Source organism: Chelon labrosus (genome assembly GCF_963514085.1).
Source record: "Chelon labrosus genome assembly, chromosome: 9".
In the NCBI taxonomy this organism is placed as follows: Eukaryota; Metazoa; Chordata; class Actinopteri; order Mugiliformes; family Mugilidae; genus Chelon; species Chelon labrosus.
Window position 1 is genome coordinate 16,223,584 of NC_140359.1, and position 19,620 is coordinate 16,243,203.

At 44.1% G+C, this 19,620-nt stretch overlaps 2 protein-coding genes across 3 annotated transcripts in view; one reads left to right on the plus strand and one right to left on the minus strand.

The window, feature by feature from the left end:
• The first annotated feature begins 1,750 nt into the window (after positions 1-1,750).
• Positions 1,751-4,336, plus strand: selenom (selenoprotein M). The gene is made up of 5 exons (XM_084551255.1): positions 1,751-1,991; positions 2,708-2,743; positions 2,934-2,968; positions 3,065-3,143; positions 3,750-4,336. Exons 1-5 carry the CDS (start codon positions 1,896-1,898, stop codon positions 3,978-3,980), a joined length of 477 nt encoding a protein of 158 aa, XP_084407381.1. The 5' UTR covers positions 1,751-1,895; the 3' UTR covers positions 3,981-4,336.
• Positions 4,337-5,920: 1,584 nt separating this feature from the next.
• The window catches only part of smtnb (smoothelin b), a 42,618-nt gene continuing 28,918 nt past the window's right edge, over positions 5,921-19,620 (minus strand). For both annotated transcript variants that reach the window (XM_084552454.1, XM_084552455.1), the window contains 11 exons: positions 18,206-18,279; positions 11,391-11,576; positions 11,033-11,108; positions 9,890-10,069; positions 9,633-9,695; positions 9,467-9,539; positions 9,206-9,376; positions 8,973-9,099; positions 8,644-8,795; positions 6,913-7,085; positions 5,921-6,060 (listed from right to left, as the gene is read on the minus strand). In XM_084552454.1, coding sequence (XP_084408580.1) covers positions 6,938-7,085; positions 8,644-8,795; positions 8,973-9,099; positions 9,206-9,376; positions 9,467-9,539; positions 9,633-9,695; positions 9,890-10,069; positions 11,033-11,108; positions 11,391-11,576; positions 18,206-18,279 — 1,250 coding nt within the window. In that variant the 3' untranslated portion in view covers positions 5,921-6,060; positions 6,913-6,937. The remainder of the gene's footprint in view (positions 6,061-6,912; positions 7,086-8,643; positions 8,796-8,972; positions 9,100-9,205; positions 9,377-9,466; positions 9,540-9,632; positions 9,696-9,889; positions 10,070-11,032; positions 11,109-11,390; positions 11,577-18,205; positions 18,280-19,620) is intronic.

The following is a 19,620-nucleotide window of genomic DNA, read 5'->3' on the forward strand; positions in this document are numbered from 1 at the left end:
TTCTTCCCTGCTTTCCTCAGTATATCTCTTTGTTGTTTTTCTATCTTCTTTTGCAGATCTACTGGTTCATGAACTGAACTTTAATATGTGAAAATATAGTGGACAAATAGAAACAAAAGTCTCCTATATACATGCAGGTGGACTAAATATTAGGTATACGTGTACACACAGTAGTACAGTGCAATAGCATCGAGTTGCAATACATGCTGACTCTGTAAAGTGTCCAGACCAAGTTTTTAGATACGGTACGACAAGGTGAAATATAAATACACAGAATATTAAACTAAAAACAATCAGAAAGCATAAACTGAGTGACCTGGTCAACAGTTAAGGTTCATTTAAGGTACTACGGGACATAAATGCCGTAATCTGCACACGTAGCCTACGCCGGTGTGGCGACTGAAACTTTGCCCGAGCCATGCAAATGTTTGTATCTCCGAACCTCCTCAATTAACCTTTCCTCCATGTGTTCCATCTTTATTGATGCAAAACAATCAATTGAAAATTGCGGAAATGGAGAAACAGCCGGAAATACTAAAGCGGACCAATCACAATCACCTCTTTGTGGTCTGCATTGCCACGGCGCATAGTTACATTTCTGGAGAGGTGCACGTCAGCTACGTTGCTAGGGCCTGTGCGGGGTCTGCTCTGTCGCCTAGCTACGACGTCAAATTGATGCAGAAGCCTAAACCACCTATTTACAAACATTGCTTAAGTAATGCTGACCATAAGTAAGGTATATGGTTCAGGGCACATACACTTCTGTTCATCTTTACCTTTCTTGATAGGCCTCTCAACTTTTCACCACATCTTAGAATCTCCTAAATCATGATTACCTTTGCATAGATATTGCCAGAAACAAGGAGTCGCATTAGCCTCAAGATCCATTTCCCACATTCTGCACTACTGTACACATAGGAAGCTGTAATCCTGCATCATTTTCTGCATACATATACATATATACGTAAACCAGACCACGTGTCACCTCTATTGAAGGGTGGTAATTTAAATGTAGAGAGTAACAATGGCACTATCTCGCCAATATTAGATACATTAGTGAAAACTAATAAATTCTAATATAACCATCCTGCACTAAACCCCCCGCTTCATTTACTTTCTGATTTGAGACTGAACCTCTGTGCAGGATAACAGACCCTCATAGTAGGACGATTAAATAAATGACTGATAACCTACACAGCCAGATTTAATGTTGTGTTTGTATGTTGAAACAGTGTAAGAAAGGCGGTAATTCAACTTTATTATTGGATTATTTTGGAGGATGTAGCTTGTGGTGTTGTCAAACTGGATTAAATCAAATTAGCCCACTGACTAAAATAGGGCTGTCAAAATAATAGAAACAAGTGCTGGTACAACACAGAACAACACACGTCAAACCACAGCCTCCACGATGCAAACACAGTTGAACAGCTTCCTCAGGTATTATAAACAGATGCTGAATACCAAAACCTTCATGAAGACAAGCAGCTTGTACAAACCATATGTCACTTTTGCTAAAGAGGTATAATAGAAGTTTGAGGACTAAAAAGGGTCCTATCTTCACCAGCTTCAAGGTTTTGTGAAGTGGCAGTGACTCTTTCCTTTTCAGTACATTTACACTGAGTTACATATGAAATCTATGGGATTATCTTGACGGGGATGCTGCATATAAACAGCTAGAGCCCTCTCCACGCCTCTCTCTCTCTCTCTCTATACTCTGGGAAAAAATTTGACGTGGCAGGAGATCCGGACGTGACATAGCTGCTCATCATCTCTCCTCCTGCTCCTCCTCCTGCCGTTTGCTCAGCTACCTTCAGCCGTCTGCAGGTAGCTGCTGGACCCGCAGAGGTGCGAGTCCCGGTCCGCAATCTGAAGCAGGAAGGATAAATAAATAAAAAATGTGGCTGATTGTGTTGGCGAGTTTACTTCACAGCGCCTCGGCCTACGATGTGGACCTGAAGAAACTGGACGGGCTGGCAAAAGCGAGGGTGGAGGTAGGATTCTTTAAGTCCGCTTCCTTTTCTTTCATAGATCAATGCGGAATCTCACAGTATATTCAGGGGGAGTGTGGGCCGAGGCGACGACGGCTACATTTCCTCAACCAGATTTGTTTAAAACGCGTGAAACGGTGCGCTTCTTTTGCAAAACGTCTACAATGGGCGCATGCGTGAGTTTCGTAAAGGGGCGTACGTGCGCATTCACCCATTCAACACATTTTACTCAGCAGAATCTCCTACAAAGTGACCTGGTGATCATTTTAAGTTGGACAGGCCACTATGGGGGTGTAACAGGAGGTTGCAATCTCACACAAAAGCCTCGGAATATCTACCAGTGGTTTTTGTGTGACACTGTGCAGTTTGTCCCCGGGGTGTCACCTAATCACCAACCTGACAGCATTGCTGAGGAACAGCATTATCTGATGCTGTTGTTGTGTTAGTGTAACACCTGAGGCTCAGATATCTGGAAAAATAGGTTAGACATCCTTCCCTGAGGCTTAACTGAGGATGTGCTTTGTAGAAAAAGGTGCAAAGTTTCAGTGACAGCAGAGTGTAACTGAGAGCACAGATCTTACCCCAAAAACTGATGCACAGAGACACATTTTAGTTGTAGATAATGGCTGTTAAGGAATCAGTCCTAGTCGTGCCCTTTCTCCTAAACATGAGAGCTGCTTGTAACCATTACCTGTGTCTTATGTTCTGCCTCTTTCCAGACTTGTGGCGGATGACAGCTGAACAGGCTCAGGGAGGTAAGTTAGTCATCAGGAACAAAACACACAGAGAGCCAGTTTAAGTGGCAGACCGAAGCCAGATCTCAGGCCTAAAAGTGTTTACTCCCTGACAAACATTTTTACGGCTAGGGTTACACGTAATCAGCCCAGACAGATCTGCCACTGAAACCAGAGTCAGTTCGACAGTAACGCTCGCCTCTGTCCGCAGGTCAAAGCCTTTGTGGTCGAGGATATTCCTCTTTAGTATCCTTCAAGTTGAACACTGCTGCATCTCAAATATTGTCTGTTCATACATTTCACTGTCACACCTGAACGATCCTTGACCGTCGCTTACCTCAGCCACAACCTGGTGATGAAGCATATTCCTGGGGCCGACCCTGAGCTTGTCCTCCTGAACCACTACTATGAAGAGCTGGATGTAAGTCTTTGTTATATGAATATATACTGTATACAGTAAATGTTGCTATGCATTGAGCTTTAATATCAGACCTGTCAGCTTTTATGTCTAGCATGTGGAGGTTTTGAGTATAATTTCAGGCTTTTTTTGAACAACCTTTGCTTTGTCAGACAAAAGACTTACACCTGGGCACTGAAACCTCCTCACATATGGCACAAATGATTGTATCCATTCACACTGAGTAAATGGAGCATTAATTAAGAGTTGTTGGCCTTGTTTTGGAGTTAACAAACTCCAGAGGAGAACATCTGGCTCTTCAGCTTACCAGGTGCTCTACAGTATTTACTTGCTAGTTGCCAACTTTGGATATTTACAAAAACAACAAAACGATGACCCCAAAGACATGCAAAATGTTCCATAGAGCTAAATGGATCTTTGTTACACATAATTGTTTGATGCATTCATTCATTCATTCTTTTTTTTCTGTAACTGCTTGTCCTCTGGAGGGTTGTGGGCGGGGCTGGACCCGGAGAGAAATTGCTCATGCTTTTCTTTAATGCCTCCAATAACAGAGTTGCAGTTTGTCATGAAATATAATTTTTCTTTTAACATTTGTTTCCTTCACAGAGGATCGCTCTCTCCGACATGACCCGCTCTGAGATCAACGAGCTGCTGGGGAAACTGGGGTTCTACAAGAAGGCTCAACCGGAGGACGAGGTGCCGGAGGAGTTCCGCCACTCCCCTGCCAAAGACAGCCCGTTTCCAGATGAGCCCGCTCACAAGTCCTCCACTGCCTCTCCAGCCACAGAGAACACCTCCTCGGAGCCCAGCGCAGAAAACGGGCACACCGACCTATAACCTGTAATCGTGGACGAAAGTGCCCCGTAGCTGCTCCATGACCAGCTGATAGAATCCAAAAAGCTGCTCTGTGAGTGCTTTTCCACCCAAAGACTGGAAGTGTGTGTGTTCCAATTAGTTTTTTTTTCCCCTCCATCATTTGTTAGCTGTCTTCAGTGTCTTCGCCTCATTTGTGTTCTCTTGTGTGTCTGATTTCTTCCTACCTACTGTGAAACTGAATGAAGCCTCAGGCTGAAATCGTTGACTGGCCTGAGGTTGATGCTACCTGTTCTGGTGGGTTCGACGAATACACACAAGAAGATTCAAGTGGAAGGGTTGTAAAAGAGGGGAATAAAATAAAAAAATAAAAAAACTCACCCCTAGTCCTGGCTGTTCTCTTTGATGTAACAAAATGTAGGTTTGTAAAACTCTGTAGGTAGAATCTAGCAAAAGGATTCAAAGCAATGATCCACCTCAAACACATTCGTTTCTCAAATTGGTTTAATCACATTTCACTGTGGTGCACAGAAACATGAAATTTATAAAGTGTTTAAGCTCTTATATACAACACTCGCTGCTAAGTGGGAGGTTTTTCGATTTTCAGTCGGCAGCAGTAAAGTCATTCTCAAATAATTTCTCAGATCTACCAAAGAAAAACAAAAATCTGTTTCATCAAAATTAGCTTTGAAACCAAATTGTAGATATTTCTACAATTTTACAAATAAAAATCTTCATCTAAATGTTTTTTTTTTTTTTTTTTTTCTCTTAACTTCATTTTGTTAAATATACAACTGGCAGATATCAGTCAGGATTAATCATGTCTTTACTGAAAGCCGGCTTTCAAACAAAAAGTCTCCCCGACTTGTTTCAGGAGACACCGTGGTAGCTTGAGCTTATCGACTTACTTTAAACAAAGCTTTTGAAAATGTACACACTAACAAAATAATAATAATTAAAAAAAAAAAAAAAAAAAAAAGATATATATAAAAAAAAAAGTCTACACAAGCATAAATAGGGAGTCCTTGAAAAGAGCTGTGTGTGAGTGTGTTTGGCAGGGCTGCGCAGTGATGCTGGACGACAGTGCAGTGAGGTCCTTTGTACATCAAGTAATGAGAAAATACAGCTGTACATCATCAGACTCCGACCCCCTTCCCGTTTTCTATGTATGTACCTAAATAAAAACATGTTCGACCGCACTAATGTTTGCTGTTAAAAATCAGAAGGGGTAAAATGTTCATAAAAAAAATTCTGCAACGGCAACAATGCCGAAACCACATGAATAGTGACAGAATTTCCCCGTGCACATGTTTTAAAAAGCATTGCGCTGTTTGATTACGCCGACATAAGAATCATAACAACTTAATTCAAGACATGAAAGTTTGGTTTGAAAAGTACCGGAACAAAAAACGAATAATTGAGCGTATATTTTTCCCTTTAGAGGAGTTAAGAGACAGAAGTGCCAACACATTACAATAATGTCAAAAGTGAGGCGGAGAAAAATGTAGGCAAAAATAATTTAAACAGGGAAATACTATAAAAAATATTTCTGTTTTAAGGTGTATTTCAGTATACTAGCAAACTGGCACAAAGTCGAGTTTGAGTACAAAAAAAAAAATGTTAAATTTTAAAGCGTAAAAGGTCTATTAGAAACTTTGGCGCTCTCTTGCTGCAAAAAGGTAGACTTTGTGTTAACAGTGTGTGTCTGGATGCAATAATGAATACATGTCACCACTGCCAACAAAGATACTAAGCAAACCGACACACACACACACACACACACAATCCAAAACTTGATCCACCTGAGAGGAGCAGCTGTTCGACCCAGCCTGTCAGAGTGGAGGTGCTCATCAGATGAACAAGGGGGGAGGGGTAGGTGGGGATGGGTGAGGAGAGAGAAAGGGGAGGGGGGTGATGCCACACTGAGCCTGAATGCGAACTGAACACAGGTCAGAGGTCACAGGATCGACCCATGGACATCTCGTATCTGCGCAGGTGGTTGACGAGAGACTGTACGTAGGTGAAGACACATTTGGAGTCTGGTTTGTTACCCATGATCATCATGTCCTCCACTTCCAGCAAAGGCATGCAGTTGGCGTAGGTCCTGAGGAACAGACATACAAAGATAGTGTGTATGAGAAGGAGGACAGATAACAGAGGACAGGATAGGAGATGACCAGAGATAAGTCCAAAAGCTCCACATGTTTTGTTTTGTTTTTTTATCCCCCTTTAAAAGCTCTGTGTACATAAACGTCAGTAAAGTAATGTCTTTCAATAAACAGTTTTAAGAACAAAGACCTTGTGAGCCTGTGCAGAGAGTGACCACATGGTGGCATTATCCCCACACACTGTAAACACTCAGACGTCCTACAAAGAGCCGACTAACACAAACGGCACCAGGAGTGGAGCGGTTGCATAAGAGGATGTCAACCACCTAAGGTCTGTTTTGTTACTATGAAGACACTTAGCCATTCTGTACTTTACTATTACAGTATTTTTGAAAAGGTTTTACAAGCCAAGTGCATAAACACCTGTAAACTCGCACTTGACAAAAAAACAAAAGGCAGTGTACAACACAGGCTTTCTGATCTCTGCTTTGTTTCTGAACTCGTCTGTTTGAAACATTGTGGTCCAGCAGTTCCTTTTAAAGTGTTGAGCTGCAGATGGTCTTGGCTCTCTGCCTGGGCCATAGTCTGGCTATGCAGAAATGCACACACACACACACACACACACACACACATACACACAAACCATGTTTGGTACTTTGGATCTTAAGAGCTTCAAGATTAACACGAAGGATCAAATATCCAAAAGTAGCCAATAACCTGAACTACTGTATTTGATATAAATCCTATCAGCTGGATGTAACAACATGCAGTCACACACACGCTCTTCATCCCATTAAATCTGTCAGAACCAAAGTGGGGTTCCCTTGTAAACTCGTTCCCTCTCTCACCATAGGTTTAGTTTTAGGCGCGACTCTAGGAGGAATTTTTGGTTTTAACCAGGCCCTTCGTCACCAGACCCCTGTAGAACTCCTGCAGGTACGTGTACACACACTTCCAATCCGGCTCACGCATCTTCACCATGTCGTCCACATCCAACAGCTGGGGACAGTCCACTAGTTTCCTGTGCCCACGCCCGGCAGGGGAGGGTGTGGGGTGGGTGAGAAAGGGGGGAGGATGGGGGAGAGGAAGAAAAGGGAAGATCCAAACAGAGAGAGAAACAAAGTAGAGGACAGGAAAGAAGTACAGATAAAACGAGAGGGACACGACGGAGACAGTGGACAAAGTGTGGGAAAGAGAGGAAGGAGGGGAAGAAAACAGATAAAGCAGTGAGCAGCCAATGAAAAAGATTCAGGGTGGAAAAAAATACACATAGGAGAGAGAGAAAAAACACAAAAAGAAACAATAACATTACATTCTGTGTTCACAAATATATCCATGAGTTGACATGCGTCATGAACATAGCAATACATACATACATACATACATAAGACAAAACAAAATGTCAAATGAGCGTCAGGTGATGCTCATTCAGCCTTTTTGTTTGTTGTTGTTTTTTTCTGTGCACTAGAGAAAGAAACTTTCGGCCATATCAATACGACTACTTTCTGTTACAAAGATGAGACACGATGAAAAAAACAACAAGGATTCAGAAAAAAAAATACAACCACATGGTGACTCTAAAGAAAACATTAAAAAAAAGACACACCGGTGCACAGGTTGGTGTGTATCTGAGTGAGTGTGTTGGGATTCCAGACATTAACAAACTCGTGATGAGGGTCTGGAGTGCCTGGGGAAGCGAGTGATGGTGCAACACAAAGGTGGGAAAGGAGGGGGGGCTGTGCGACAGACCAGTGCTGAATATAAATCATTACTAAAAACATCAGTATGGATATTATCCTAGTGTGAGGGCGTGAACACGCACACACAGGTGGGTGGGTGGGTGGGAGGCTGTGGTATCACAAGTGAGAATGGTGTGATGCAACAGGGATGAGAAAGAGAAAAGAAGAGGAGATACGGAAACAAGCTGAGGGAAATATATCGGAGGCACGGCCCGAGAGCCCGTCCGTTTTTAACCTGTTGGCTTTTTGGGAGGGGTTTTTCTCATGGGTCTCATAGTTTAGAGGAGATGGAGGGAGTCACAGCGGTTACTCATAGTAGAGGACAGACGGAGAGTGGAGGTTTAGACGATGAGTTAATTGAGCGGTAACGGGCTCACTCAGCCATGAGGGGGCTTGAAACACCTGGGAGAGACAGGGAAAGTTAACACTGGGACATCAGTCGAGGAGCTTCCACATGTCATCGTCCCCCCGTCTCTAGACTCAAGCAGATGTTGGTATGGAGCGACACTGAATAAAAGTTATATGTATATATACACAGAGAGAAGAGTGGAGATTTCTATACAACGCAAGGAAAGGGAGATGTGTTTGTTTCGGCTGGGGTGGTGCATTAAACGGCTTCGATTGTTGGATGTTCTTTGTGTATTTACTCCATGCCTACTGAGGTTGGATGTTTATATGTTTAAGTCAGGGGATAACTATGGCAGCAGTAGCTTCTTCCGCTGGTTGCGCTTCATATATTTTCCTGGGTAGGCTTACAAACTCAAAAGTTACCTGCAGTTAAGGTGATTTTTCACATTAAATGAAACGGTTAGGACACACAAGTCTTCATCGTGTACTCACTCTGCTGCGCTGAAGGCCACCTCAAAGTTTTGCCTGCGATTGCTGGGGCTCAGGGTGCTGTAGTCAAAGGCATCGGGGAAGAAATTGTGCACCAGGGCACAAAATGCCATGCCATTGCTCCAACTGGAGGAAAAGTTCTGAATATTCACATGCTGAAGGGAGAAGACAAACAGAACAGATGGGGAGGCAGAGACAGATAAGTGATGGAAACATTCTCGTAGTAGGAAAATATTATCTCGGCCTAAAATATCCTCTCAGCTCAGGTTCAGCTGCAGCGTTACTGATACTGAAGATGAGCACTAAACACACGGTGGGTTGCTCTGGCTCACCTCATATGAGCGGGTCTTGGCACGACACCAGTCGAGCAGCATTTGTTTGATGGTGTTTGCGTTGGGTACACCGAAGCTGGTGGAGCGCTGAACCTTGTTTACCTTGGCCACCGCCTGATTTCCAGGGCTAAAAGAAAAAGAAAAAAGAAAAAGACAGTTTGCAGTTAATATTTACATGCTTTAAGTCGCTCCTTTGCTTTTTTTGGTAGTACTACCTCTATGTTTATCCTTACCCGCCTCCCTCCTTCTCCATCTTCTCTATCATGGCTTTGCGGGACTGCGTGGCAGACGACTTCGGCATCGACTGAGCCCTCATCAGCTCCTTGCGCTTCTCCGCCTGCCTTCGCTCCTGGGCGGCGGTGCTGCTGCTTCGAGACGACGTGTCGTCCTCGCGGTCAAACACACTGAGGCGGTGACATGTGTAGAAAGTTAATATGTGAAAGTGCAGGGGGGGCTTTTAAGTGTAATTACTGCGTTTAAGCTACCAGACCCACCTGCCCACTTTTTTGCTTGAGTTAGAGGAGCTGGAGGAGGAGAAGCTGTATGATTTTGACTGGACTGTCCCTCCTGAAATGATAAACAAAAACATATGAATATATCTCGTGATAAAACTGTAATGATTATTTTATGCGAGATCCAGAAACCATCATAAGGACTCACTGTCTGTTTTCTGCACGTAACTGGACTCGACAACAGTGCTGCGTGTTGATCTGCTCCCATCATCTAAACACACACAAGCACAATTCAAATAAACATATAATTCATACAATTTTGGGCAGTAAGTTAGAGTTCTCATTCATTATGTTTTTCAACCATATGCCTTTTGTTAGGATTGCAAATAAAAATAGCTTTTGTGGCGACTTGGGTGGTTAAAACAAGAAAGGTGTACAAAAGTTTCAAAAGGACAAAAAAACTACCAGACTGGGCGAAGCGATTTGTCTTGGTGACTTGGCTGAGGGTTGAGCCATCAGCTGACTTCTCCACCTTCCTCATCACCACCTCTCCTGCTCCGACCCCGGGACGACCTTTCTGCGTTCGCTCTTCTCTCTGCTGCCGGAGCTCCTGCAGACGGGTCTCGCGCTCCTTTTCTCTCTGATCTGGGTTGGAGGAGAGGGGGTTGGGGAAGGTGGAGGAATTATGTCAGTGGAAAAAGAGGAGGAGAAGGAGGAGGAGGAGGGGGAGGAGGAGGAGGAGGACACGAGGTCCTAAACAAACTGACAGCACCTCATCTGACTGTCACAAAAGATGGATTAAAACGGGAATCATTACAGAATTCTTTCCACGGTACTGTAAGATTCAAACACACAAACACACACACACATACCCACATGTGGGAGATTTAGCAGTCAAGTCAAAGCTGTCAAATGGTGTAAAACACATAAACACCACAGATCAAACACAGCAAACACACTGATTGTCCCCCTATTTATTTAAGCCTGTACCAAATTCACAGAAACACTGCTGCCTCCAGCTTTTAAACTGAACAGGAACACGTATTTGAATATACGGTGCAGAGTAAATCTGACACATTTAGTTTTTTCCTGAGATCTAGGACTCCAATCAAGTGACTCAACTCAAAACAACCAGGTGTAAAGACAAACCACATCACAAGTGCTCGCCGAAAAACAGAGAATACACTAAATGTAGTTGAGGTTTCAATAAAAATGTTGCAGCACGTTAAGGCGAGTGTTTAACGCTCCATATTAAAAACCATGCACATTAAACACATTAAGATTATCCTTCATCATCCACCACATCCCGAACTACAGTGGTCTGATAATGACAGGATGGTGCACACAGAAAATACAAACGCAGGCAAATATCAACTTTTAATGCACACTGCACGCCACCTGTCCTACCTATTTCCTCTTGAGTACATCCCAACTTGGCCTCTGATGGCAGAATGGATAGGAATTAAGTAGAAATTGAAGGTTTGTTGAGAATGTGTTAAGGAAGAAAAAAACTTTCAGATTTGATTATGAAGAGAGGCAGCGCCTGCCTTGATGATTTTGAAAGAAGGAAGCACTCTGCCATGGTTAGAGCAACAGGTATGCTATTACCTCTCTTTTTCTTGCGAAGGTCTCTCATGGCTGCACGGATCATCTTCCTCTCCTCAAAGTCTTTTGACTCGTCGAGCTATGGAAGAGAAAAAAAAACACGGAAACAATGCGAGGTCATTCCTTGCACAAAGCCAGCGGCTCTGTTTATGCATACAGTTCTGACATGGCGTTGCGCGTACACATAACACAGAGCTGCAAATTTTCCAAATACCCCCCTCGCATAGTTGGCAAGATTCAGTGTTGAAACCTCAAACTTGCAGCACGACTGAAGTTACTGTATTCAATTCAAAGTGGCGCTTTTTTAAACCATTTAAACCATCAAGAATGATAACTTGTGTGTGTGTGTGGTGTGTAGTACCATTTTGTCGAGGAGCTCTTCATCCTCGATCTCAGCCAGCTGTTCCTCTGTCAGTTTTCCGGAGCATTCGACAGGCTTGGCCTGAGTGCTGGAGCCGTTTGGGATGGCTGGGACGAGACACGCCACCTGGACAGGCGATCCGACAGAAAACACCGGCTCGGAGGCAACAACGGGCTCCGTCTCCATCTGCACAAGACACATAACAAACACAGCATGAGCAGGAGCACACAGAAGGACACTGTGGCATTTATTAATCTGTGACTGCACAGGTTTTGGAGGCATCGTCTATATTTAAAAAAGAAAACAATGAACTTAGTTGGAAAAGTGCATCACTTTTGTGCATTTAGGACGAGGATTTCCTAGATTCCCACAGGATTTGACCGCCCACTCTCCGTATCTCATAACTTCACTTATCTGCTCTATCTTCCTGCCGGGCCAGAGAGAGAGTGACAAGTAAGCACATGAGAGTAAGAGAAAGCTTGCCAAGTTGCTGTTCATCAAGTTTATGGAGTGTGACTAACACATGGAGTGTCTTAATTATACTAAGCTACTGCCAGCCAGGAGAGTATGTGACAGGTATGGTACACCACCATCACTGTGAGATCGGGACAATGAGGGAAAACACCCAAAACCATCCTTTCTGGTATGCACACCACGGGAGGATTGAGGGTTAGAGCAGAAATAAAGAGTGGAGGAGCCTGCTGAAGGAGAAGCAGAGCACCACAAGGACAAACACCCTGTGACAGGTTGTTGAGAAATCCTGGCTGTTTATATTCTGAGTGACTATAAATCCTAGAAAAAAATCCTCTTAAATGTTCATATGGTGGTGAATGCCTGTGGAAGACTATAGACTATCTGTGGCTGTAATGGTTTAGTTGTAACCGAGTCCATTCCCAGATATAGCTCAGACAGCTGGCCCCATCCCGATCCACAGCCGCCTCTCTGAGGGCCCCGGCCGGTCCAGGTCTCACCAGGGAGGGACAATGCCCAGTGCAGCCACAGAGCTGTGTGATCCAAGGTGGCCCCTGATTTTAGGGCTTTTCTGGACACAGAGTTCTGACCCATGGGACAAGCTGGACTGAGAGGCACTTGACCGATAAAGAATGTTTTGGGACACAGCACGGCCAAACAAGGACTAAGAGTGAAGCAATGAGGGAATGTGTGTGGGGTGAGAAACTCCCAGATAACCGCAGTGCTTGTCATGTTTAACCGAGCTTCAATATACCCTTAAGCATCTGAGTCATTGAAGCATAAAAAAAGCACAATTTGTTTAGTTTCTGTGATGGGAGAACAGCAACAATCTTTCTTAAGGCTTCTCAGATTACTGATTGATTCAAACATGGGAGAAAGTGTTTGTACTGCACAAGGACATAGGACAGCACGGTCAGATAAGGTCACCTCTCATTATCACATCTGCATGCAGCAGAGATTAACACTGGAGTTAGTCACCTTTAATGAAGTGGTTGACTGGCAGACCCAGCTGTCTTGTCAGGATTAGAGAGGAATATGAACTCTGGATGGTTGAAAGACTGAAGATGATGCAGCAAATACTTAATATCCCTCGAAATGTCACCAGTGCACAAACATGGTTTGTTATGGGTAATTCAAGAGTAGAGCAAACAAGCTTTGATATGTGACCTAAATCCTGCCAGACATGAATCTTGTGCATCAAACTCTTGAATGAGGAGACTTTCAGAGCGGTTCATAATGTCAAACATAGTCTTTCGAGTCAATCTCCACTGAATCTATCTCAATAAAGCCAAAAAAATATAGCATTATAGATAGTTTGAAAATGTCTAATTGCAGGCCAGGGCCACTGTTACTTCTAAAATGTACTATATATCACTTATAGAATATAGATATATTTTAAATATACTATTTTTCCTGCCCTAGGAAGTGATCCACTTGCATGCAGACACACACACACACACACACACACACACACACGAATGCGAGCCAGGACACTATCAGAAACACATGGTGCTACGGAGTTGGAATACCTCTGTGACAGACTGCAGTAAAGTCCTTCACATAAACACTTTCTGTCAAAACTGAGTGACAGCTGAGGCGGCCAAGCTTTTTTTTTTTTTTTTTTCGAAGCTGAGGTGACGACATAATGGAAGATTAAAAACCAATGGAAGGCTAAGAGAGGAAAACAGTTGTCAACGAGCATGTGAGTACAACACATACAAACATATAAAACTCCAGTTGACCGGCAGCTACTGGCAACAGTAGGAACAAGAGGCATTCCCATACTTCATGCGGCTCATCTGAAGTGAAAAGGGGTCATGATTACGACAGTTAACAGAGAGCGGTACCGTGCTGTCGCTGGATGAAATGTTTTCCGTGAGAGAGGGAGCAGAGAGAGAGCGGTGGGTTGCGAAGGTTGGTGAATGTGGGACCGGTGAAGGTGACTTCTGAGGTGTTTCTGACCCGGTAGAAACAGACGGTGAGTCCTTGGGACATGATATAGGTTCCTGGGGTACACTCGACTGACTGGGCAGAAGAGTGAAAGCTGGCGTGTCCTCGGGTGAACAGGACGGAGAATCTTGGGGAGTGCAGGGTGAAGTATCATGAGGTGCTTCAGCTGCAGTCTTCAGGTGTGTGCCGGATGAAGTATCACCAGATGAAGTGTTGGCTCCACGTGGAATTGAACTTAAGCCTTCCTTAATGTGAAGTTCATGCAGCAGATCAGGAAGCCCCATAACTTGACACAGGGCCTCCACTTGCCTCACCATCCTTTCTTGCTGAATTCTCAGCCTCAGGTTTTCCTCCTGCAACCTAGCAACAGCCTCAGCAAGAGGAGCTACCTGGGATGACGCCTTCTCCAGACGGACATCCACTTGTTTCCCAAAGGCTTGCAGGTCAGTGTGGATCTCCCCCACAGCACACCTCAATGTCAACTCAAATTTCTCCTCGTCAAACTTCTCCTCTTCATCCTCAGCTTCCTCCAGAGCGAGCAGTTCACCGATTACCTCCTCTAGGCCAGACTCAGCACAGGCACTATCTGGGCTTCCCAAAGCCTCTGAAGGCTGGGAAGCTGGGAGGATGTCCAGGTCCACTCCAGGCATGACCAGACAAAATGTTACACTGACCAACGTCTCTTTAGCTTAAAGCCAATGGTTGGGTTGCAAGATCAGAGGAATCAAAAATCATCAGAGGAGTGCTGTGCCTCTCTTATAGTAGTGAAGCTTTCCTCACTGTCTGTTTGCCAGAGACCTTTCAAAACAATGCATGTTCTTTATACCCCCAGAAAATCCTCCCTCTTTAGAGACCATGACCTGACAGCCAATGAGCATGCTGGGAATGTTGTTTCCCAGCCAGCCCCACCTACTTATTTCCAGGTGCCCCGAGAGTGTATATTTATCTCCTGCCCTGACATTACTCCACTGAGCCAGTCAGTCCTGCGGCATGGGTGGAGGCAAGAGGCGAAGCGTTGGTAACAACAATTCAGAAAACTCACCCCTCCCACTACAACTTTCCTTTTATTCAGCCTGTGTCCTTCACACCTCGTCTGGCAGGCTACATGGGTTTAGATGTGGCTTTAGGCCTGGGCCGACTGCTTTCAAACAAAATGCAACCGAGTCTTGACCAATCAGTTCAGCTGTTTCTCATCGAGGCAGATCTGAAGAGGGAAGATCCACTAAAGGAAAGGCCAGAAGTGTTTGTGGCCATGACTAAGCAAGCTGGGTACCCAGTGAGGATTAACCGAGACCCCGTTCACCACAGCCCTAAGCAAGATGCTGGATAGGACATCACAGCCTTTCAAAGGTTTTGTTTCAGTCTTACTGAAAAACCTGCAAGCGTCCAGCTGCTGCTAATGTGGATGCTTCAAGAGGTACCTCTTTTAAATGCATGCCGCAGATTTCTTGGCATTATTGTACACAACGTGGGAAAAAAAATAGATGGTAATTCTTGATCATTCTTGGCTCAGAGGGTGGAGTGGGCTGTCCACAAACCGGAAGGTGAGCAGCTTGATCCCTGGACCATGCCACATGCCAAAGTGTCCTTGAGCAAGACACTGAAGTCCTAGTTGCTCCCACGCCTTGGCACCGGTGTGTGAATGTGTATGTGCTTGTGTGAGCAAATAGGTAGATGTATCACTGTGACTGTAGAGCACTTTGAGTACTAATAGGTATGAATGGAAAACAAAGGGCAAAAAGTTGTCTGTAGGGTTTACATGTAAGCAAAATAGATCCTGGGAAGAATTTGGCCCGGAGGGGAGACTAGCACGGAAATTGGGCCAATGCAGGGCAGACATGAATCTATTCTTACCAGGCATTAAAAGACTGAAAGCACTTGGCCAACAATAAAATAAACTAAAAGCGGACAAATAAGGAGGACACAGAAATGAAATACTATAAACTATAAAATATATACTGTACAATGATTTTAGTTCTGATAATTGACGCAGAAACTGATCTACTTCAACTATGACATTCTTACACTTAGAAATGACAATGTTTGTGGCGATTATCAGCCCTCTGCTGCCATTTACACACAAGTTTCCAAAATTAGTCCAGTGCAACATCCAGCAGAGTTCAAACTTGCAATGCAAATACTTTTTATCTAAAGAAGAACCAGAGTAGGTTCATCCAGATATTGGCTCTTTCTCTCAGGATCTGCAGGCCAGGCTTAAATATGTGAACTAGTTGTGTAATCAACATGTGTCACTGATCAGCAGCATGTCAACAATGGGGTCTTTATCTATGTGTGTGAGAGAATCTGTCATTGACTATGGGCCTGCGTGTCCGTGGTCACCCAGCAGCTCTTGACCAGTGTGACCCAGAGCTTGGCAGCAATCTCCGTGACTTCGGGAAAGAGTGCCTGTCCCGTCATCACCCTGGTTACAGAGCTACGGCTTTATTTATGTTTGTTTTCAAGGCCGAGCGCAGTGGTCGGCATGGTAAGACAGCTGAGACGAGCAGGAGCAGCTGTGATCGCCTGGAGCAGGAGGCATCTCACCTGTCTGAAATATACTTTCATCACTGCTCTGTCCGTGACCAGAAATTTAATCTTAGTCTTGCTTTTATTATTATAAAAAATAAGGAGCAACTTTCACTGTTAGGAATTCTTTCCATTGTTTATATAATCTGAACCTTCCTTTAGTTAGCTCTGGCATGGACTGTCATTTAAAGGCTCTCCACTACAAAGGCTGATGCTAATCTGAAGCTTCATGTTTTATTGGAATAAAACAAAAAACAACTAAGGAAATATTAGAGGTTGTGATTGCTGAGGGTAGACCACCAAGGAAAAGCCCGGACCACCCAAACAGATCAGAGTCTCAGGCAGGAACCCGCTTCGGTCAATTAACAACACTTAACAGGAAGAGTATACTCAAACTCATGTTACGCTGTAAGTTGCCTTCATATCCACGCAGTCTTCTTGTCATAAAGAACATAACACTAAACTGCTCCCCACTGTTGATGCTATAACCAACGGTGTCTGCTGCTGTTTTTACAATCTCATTAGGCCAGTCACTCAGGCTCGGTCTTTGTATGGTAAAACCTCCGCAAATCTGGCAGGAGCCGTGGCTTATCCAAGTGATGAAAAGAGAGAAAGACTTACTGTCATAGTGTCGCAATTTGTCAATTAAGGCATCCAAGTTGAGCTTAAACGATTACAATTATTAACGATGCAGTTGTTTGGATGTGTTGCACGATCCCCTGTCGTTAGCACTGAAGTCTGGTGACCGATACGTGGAGCAGGTCAGAATCCGTACTGTGTGGATTGTGGTGGTTACCAATTAAATGTCCCTGTCCTTCAAAATGAAAAATACAACTACATTTAAAAAGCTTTTTTTCTAAATAATTATATACACACACCTGAACTCAAAAGCATTACCTGTATGCTGTAATGCCACTGCAATTAGTAAACAGTAAACCTCATCTCCTGTAGAATCTGTGTCTTCTTCCTGCAGAACTCGTTTACGCCCGTCCTCGTGTTTGAGCACCTCAAGAAGGATGGAACTGATGGAGACAGCCTCATTTCAACCATCTTAAATCCACCCTGCAGCCTTGTGGAACCTCCTCCCAGCCCTAATTAACCAGCTCTCTGATCCCATAACCAGATTACCACAGCGCTTGACACAAAGGGGGAAACACGCAGCCGCTCTCCACTCATGAGGAGAACTTCCTTTCATGGAGGAAGAGTTTAAGGAACGAGGGAACGAGGGAGTTTAGCTTCTCCCCCTAACCCCCAGAGGTCACAGTGAGATGGGAGCGGATTTGTTTGTAATTTCTGCTCATTCTGACAGATGCCCCTTTCCACCATTAGTAACATAATATGTTCAGCCAATCAGAGTCACGTCGTCCAGATTTCGCCTGCTATGAAAAGACCAAGCGATGAGGCACCTGTGTCAGCACACGATTTAAGGCAGCTGCACAGTAATAGGTGCAGATGAAGACAGACAGGTGTGATTCGGGGAAACATTTCCCAGATAGATCTCAGTGGGCCTGCAGAGAGAAAACCAGGAATGCCACACCTCCCTCCCTCCCTCCTTCCCTCTCCCTCTCTTCTTCACATACCCTACAAGGACAGATGTGACTGGCTACCAACTCTGTGTTTGATAAACATTACTCTTCCCTCCTCTCCTCACACTATCTGTCCTTCACTCTCCAAGCTCCCTTGCTTTTCAGGCCTTTATAGGTGTGACAGGGACGCCGCTGCAAGCACCAGCGGAGTTAGTTGGAAATAAAATATAAGAAAAAACTACACTAATCTTAACTAACTAACTGGGAGCAAATCCAAACAAATTTGTTACAAGTGTTTATGTGCAGTCACTTCCCAAAAATGTTTTGCAGTGCGGGCCGTACCGTGATGGAGGGTCCGGTGGAGAAGCTGGACGTGGAGATCTTGAACGGCGTTGCTCTCAGGCCGAGGGTCAGCTCTGAAACAGAAAAGACAAAGGTTCACTTGGGTTTTAAATAGTGAATTACTCATAAAACCTTAAATGGGGGTAAATAAGAACAATGCCAGAAAGAAAAGGAAGGTCAAGGAGTTCACATGAGAACAGATGAGATGTACTGTATCCATGGTACTGTGTAGGTGCCAGCCATTAGTCAATTACATAAGCTGCCACAGTGTCATAAACAACACAGACTTGTGTCTGATGAAAGATACGTGAGAAAATGTAGATGACGCCACCTTTAACATAAACAGCTTTCCTCACTGGCCTCCAAGTGGCCTGTTTCCTACCCATCCATACACACACACAAGCACGCACTAAAACACACACACGAAAGCTATATCATAAAATGCAGGATTGATGCACACCAGCACGGCACAGAGTACATTTAAGAGCCTTTGTAGTAAATTTGATAGAAACCGGAGACGCAATTGCGGGCTGCCTTAACTCAAAAAGAGACAGGCAGGTTCCCAAAAAAGGAACTCAGAACCATTAAAGCAAATTGAGCATGTGACCCTCATAAAGGAGCCCAGTAGGGTCTCCCAGAATGTGTCCGGGGGATGGGAGGGGGCTTTGCTGCAAGATGTGAAGAGGCTGGAATTGTGCAGGTCCAGCTTCGGTTTTAAATAAACTGTTTGGGTTGTAAGTCCCGGTTGCTGAGAAGAGCTGAAACTTAAGACATGTTGTTTGGACAGACGGTAAGAGCAGCTGTAGCCGTCACGTTTCTGAAACGGACCTAGGTTCATGCTATACATGTTACTGTTTCCTGCCGTTAATGAATCTCTGTACATTACTTTATATGACCATCGCTCAACCATCCACCCAGCACCAGTTCAACACTTCATGCAGTTATTTGACACGTATGCGAACACACATTTGGCTACAAATAAAGGCATAAAAGCCCTCTCTCAAACTTTGGACATAATACTTGTTAATTTGAGTACACTTTCTGTTTTTAGCCAGCAACAAAGGTATCCATCCATTTTCTAACTGACGATAGTCCAGTGGCTACAACTGCAGTGTAAAGTGACCAGTGGGCTGGTTTCCCAGAAATACTTTTATAATTTAAATCACACTCAAAGGAATGACGCAAGTAAATGTGCATTGTTTTATATTAAGAGACGGCAGACAATATCTACAGAATATAACAAACAAAGCTCTGTGCTGTGTGGGCTGGCAGACTCGCTCCATGACAGTATTACTATTCAGTTTGTCCTGGGACAGCCCGTTATTTCTTCCTTTGTAACAATATGCTCTCTGCTCTTGACTAGTGACCTCAGCCCCCTCCACTCTGAGCAGCATGCCCACTCTATAACAAATGCC